Source organism: Lachnellula hyalina, assembly GCF_007821495.1.
Source record: "Lachnellula hyalina strain CBS 185.66 chromosome Unknown contig00155, whole genome shotgun sequence".
Taxonomy (NCBI): Eukaryota; Fungi; Ascomycota; class Leotiomycetes; order Helotiales; family Lachnaceae; genus Lachnellula; species Lachnellula hyalina.
The window spans coordinates 19,433-23,395 of NW_022157269.1; the positions used below are offsets into that span (position 1 = coordinate 19,433).

At 50.0% G+C, this 3,963-nt stretch overlaps 1 protein-coding gene across 1 annotated transcript; it reads right to left on the reverse strand.

The window, feature by feature from the left end:
* Positions 1-535: 535 nt before the first annotated feature.
* Positions 536-3,963, reverse strand: MSB1 (Morphogenesis-related protein; the record flags this gene model as incomplete). The annotated part of the gene is made up of 6 exons (XM_031152191.1): positions 536-654; positions 713-3,033; positions 3,090-3,318; positions 3,372-3,465; positions 3,514-3,659; positions 3,768-3,963. 6 exons carry the CDS (start codon positions 3,961-3,963, stop codon positions 536-538), a joined length of 3,105 nt encoding a protein of 1,034 aa, XP_031002706.1.

Below are 3,963 nucleotides of genomic sequence, written 5' to 3' on the forward strand. Positions count from 1 at the left end.
AAACAAGCAAGTTAAGTTAAGTATACTCAACACATATATTTATAATTAACACCCCTACTCCACGCCCCTCACCTAGTACTGTATCTGCACCCCTGCCCCCTTCCCCCCCCTCCCACTCCAACCTCCCTCTCCCTCTCCCTCTCCCTCTCCCCCTCCACCTCCACCACCTCCCCTATCTATGTCCCTATCCATCCATCCATCAACGAAGCAAGTAAAGCCAAGAAAGAAGATCGCTAGCAATCTGGTATTTGGTATCTCAAGAAGAACAAGCAAACAAACTCATAGATAAAGCAAAGAAAACAAAAAACAGAAACGATATATGCTGGCACGTGACGTTACGTCCTGTGAAAAATCGAGCGCACTCAAAATTAAATCAACGGCGGTGTATCGAAAAGTTTGTTTGGCGTAGTAGTAGCAGGGTAGGAACATGGTAAGGTAAAACAAATTAATCGCTCGGGTGGAAATCTTTGTTCGATATGAAGAGGCCGTTTTTTGCAAGTGAAGTCAAGTGAAGGTTTTGGGTATACCAGATGAATCAAAGGGTTTGGGTGTGTGGTTTAGCGGCGGGCAGGTGAAGCAGCGCGCCAGATTGTTCCATATTGCCGGTCAGCTCAGCGACGCGGGCTTTGATTCTCGCGACTCGCGACTCGATTGCTATTCCCATCATTAGTCCAATCCCATAACTCGTCTTTTCGAAAATTTCAAGACTTACTTTCTTCACCACTAGTCTCGCCATCATCACCATCAGTCTTCTGACTGTATCCTCCTCTACTCTGCTCCTCGCTTTGTCGTTGCGCAGCTCGGTCAGCAGCGTTCTTCCGGATCTGTGCCCATCGGTCTTGGGTCTGCGATTGCTCTTTTTCTAAAGGTGCGCCGTCCTCTGATTCACGGGCCCGGGAGATATTCGGCGGTGCGACATCTACACTCTCTCGTGGAGAGCCTTCTACGAATGCCGGGATGTCTTCGAGTGGTCCTTGGTCGAAGCTGGAGAATGCTCGGTTGGCTTCATGGGCATCAGCCGTGTCAACACGGGAAAGACTTTCAACCGAGGGTTCATATGGATGTTCGTACTCCTGATGAGGAGTAGCGATAGGGGTGGCATCGTCTTCGTTAACACTATGGGCAACGGATTCTATCTTCGGGGTTGGCGGTGCGACTGGACCAGGAGATGAACTTTTCTTACGGCCCATATTCGAAAGCTTCCTTCCCAAGCCTCCGCCACCGGGTTGCAAACTACTTTGGCCGTTGGTCACTTGCGGAGGAGCACTTTCCTGGGCCTTGGATGGGCGTATCTTGCTTCTTCCGAACATTTTCCTAAATCCACCGCCGCCTCCGGCTTCTTTCTTCTTTAGCTTATTGTGTTGTTTCTTCAATTCAGGACTGGACCCACTTTGTTGTTTATCGTCCGACGGCCTAGTAACCTCCATACTTGGCTGAGGTAATGGAGAAGGAGGCCTTTCTATTGCTGGATGAGACTCCGCTGGAAGGGCAATCTCAGTTGCCTTTTCAGAAAGCTCAAAATGTTGGTCACTAGCAGGAGTCGGTGGAAATGGTGCAGGGGAAGCTACAGGTGGCGGGGTAGGCGTCTTGGAAGGAACGGGGGGTCCTGCCTGTGGCGCTGCTGGCAAGTTTCTCTCTGGAGAGACCTCCGGCTGGGGTTTCAAGGTATCCTGGCTCTGCGTGTAGTGGCCATTTGTCTGCATCGTTGCGTCGCCAAGTCCTCGTCCATGATTAGCATTAGCAAGATATGCTTCTCGAATAGCAGCCTTGTCATATTGGTTCGCCCATTGCATCGCCGGAGAAGCAGCAGATCTGATGACTGGTTGAAGTGTAAAGACACTGCTGGTCTTTTGTGACATCATATCCATATCTCTTCCTCGTCGAGTGCCTACCTGCTGATCTTCATCTACCTGTCTCTGCTTTTGCTGTAGTTGAATCGCAGCGGCTTGGATTCGAGCATGCTGATCTGGGCCAATACTGGTCTTGCTCGTAGCTTGGCTTTGGCTCGTCTTATATGATGGCCGTAAGCTGGAGTTCGGTTCTTGCTTTCCTGTTGTCGACTTTCGCCTGGAGACTTTGTTCTTCTTGCTTCGTCCCCAGAAACTTTTCTTTTCTGCAATATATGCGCCAACTTCGGGTTCAGGAGCAGCGCCTTTAACCATCTCCTCCATGACCAGCCATCTACCACTTCTGATGACCGTTTCAATAAGGGCACATCTTCCAAAAGCCGCCTTGCGATCTGGTGTCTCTTCACCAGCTAGACTGGTAATCCATACCCACCAAAATGAATCGTCCAGATCAAACCTAGTAATGCTAGCTAGCTCACCGGGCTCCAGATGGGATTGCGGTGTTGGTCGATGCGATTGCGAACTTCTACCTCGGGTATCAATGGGAGGGAGGACTTTATCAGGAGGTAATAATAACGGCGCTGGTCCATTCTGGGCCTCGTCGACGAAGCCGGACGAGAGAAAATCTGCCCAGGATGGGGTTGTAGGTCGGCCACCAGCCATATTTCTAGAGTGTGGGGTTGTCCTTAACCCTTGTGGTTGACGCTTCTTTGCAAAGCTGCTGTCCTCATCCTCTTCAAGCTCATCAAATCCAGCAGAGAAGCCGATATCTTCGAATCTGGACCACGAAGCATCCTTTAAGCCAGTCGAGTCCTTGGAAGTCGACACCTGCGATTGATTTGCTGTAGAGATGGACTTCAGCACTCGACGACATTCGTCCGTCAATGCTTTCACCGGGTCTTCAAAATCAGCGAATTCTTGTAGCGCTCGATCGTCATCCCTGTATTGGAAGTGATTTGCGCGGCGCAAGAGTGCGAAAGGAGTTGGCGAGACTGAATCAACTATCATCACAACTTTGGTCGTGGATGACTGCAGGAGTGATGGCCTCTGGGGTGGGTATTCCGTCTCCTGAACCAACTTTTGAAGTGACATAGGTAGAGTCGAGATTCCATTTAGTCCTACGATGGATTCCGGCGACAGGGATCGAAGGTACGCAAAGAATAGATGACTTGCGGCATCTGCAGCACTACCTAAAAGTTAGCATCATCCTTTCAAGGTTTTTTCAGTTTCTGGATATCATACGCTGTCCAGCCTTTGTAACCCCCTTCAAAACCATTTCCTCCATCCGAATGCTCAAATGCCCACCAGCCCGCTAATCTAGACAATTTCCTTCCACCAAGCCCATTTGTCTTTGCATGTGCTGCAATCGCGGAAAGTAGATCAAAGAAATCAAAGATGATCTTAGTCCTGGAATCTGTATCGACACTTAGTGGGATGAAAGTCGCAAAAGAATCCCGGGCCATATTCGAATCTACAACCCCATAGTCAGTCTATGCCCCAGCACTTTGAATAGATGCAACAGACCGGACTCGCCAACTTTGAATAGCTCGTATGCCTCCCATGATACCACTCCTCCCGGTAATCTGCTCCAGCACCATTTCACTACACTGCATAGCACCTGTATCAATTAGCCCTTGCTGCTCTTCCTGCGACCCATTGATTTTACCATAGGCTCCGTCAATCGCAACTCATGTGCCAATCCCTCTCCATATAGCGAGCCGCGATCGCTAAAGAAAGTTCGAATAAAATTCCGCGCGGCGCTGGGATCTGACGTCGGTCGAAATGGGAGGAGGAGGAAAGGTGTATCCAGGCCTGGAAAGGAGAACCATGTTAGTTTTCGTGTAACTCATGTCTAGGGCAATGGCCTGCTGCATAATCGATAGCGGGAAAGGAGGAAGGATAGAAGTAAGATCTTCCTACCTCTTGACTTCAACTCCAAAGTGCAGCCGCGGAGCAGCTCCTGTACCTCATCTGGCTCAACGCTTGTCCTCGTCCACGCATCATCCCATCGTGGCTTTGGTGGTGGCGCCGCGACGTTCTCCTGCTGTGCGCCCTTCTTCTTGTTTACTTTGGATGGGCCATCTTTGCCCTTTAGCCTCGAGAAGAAGCCTGCCAT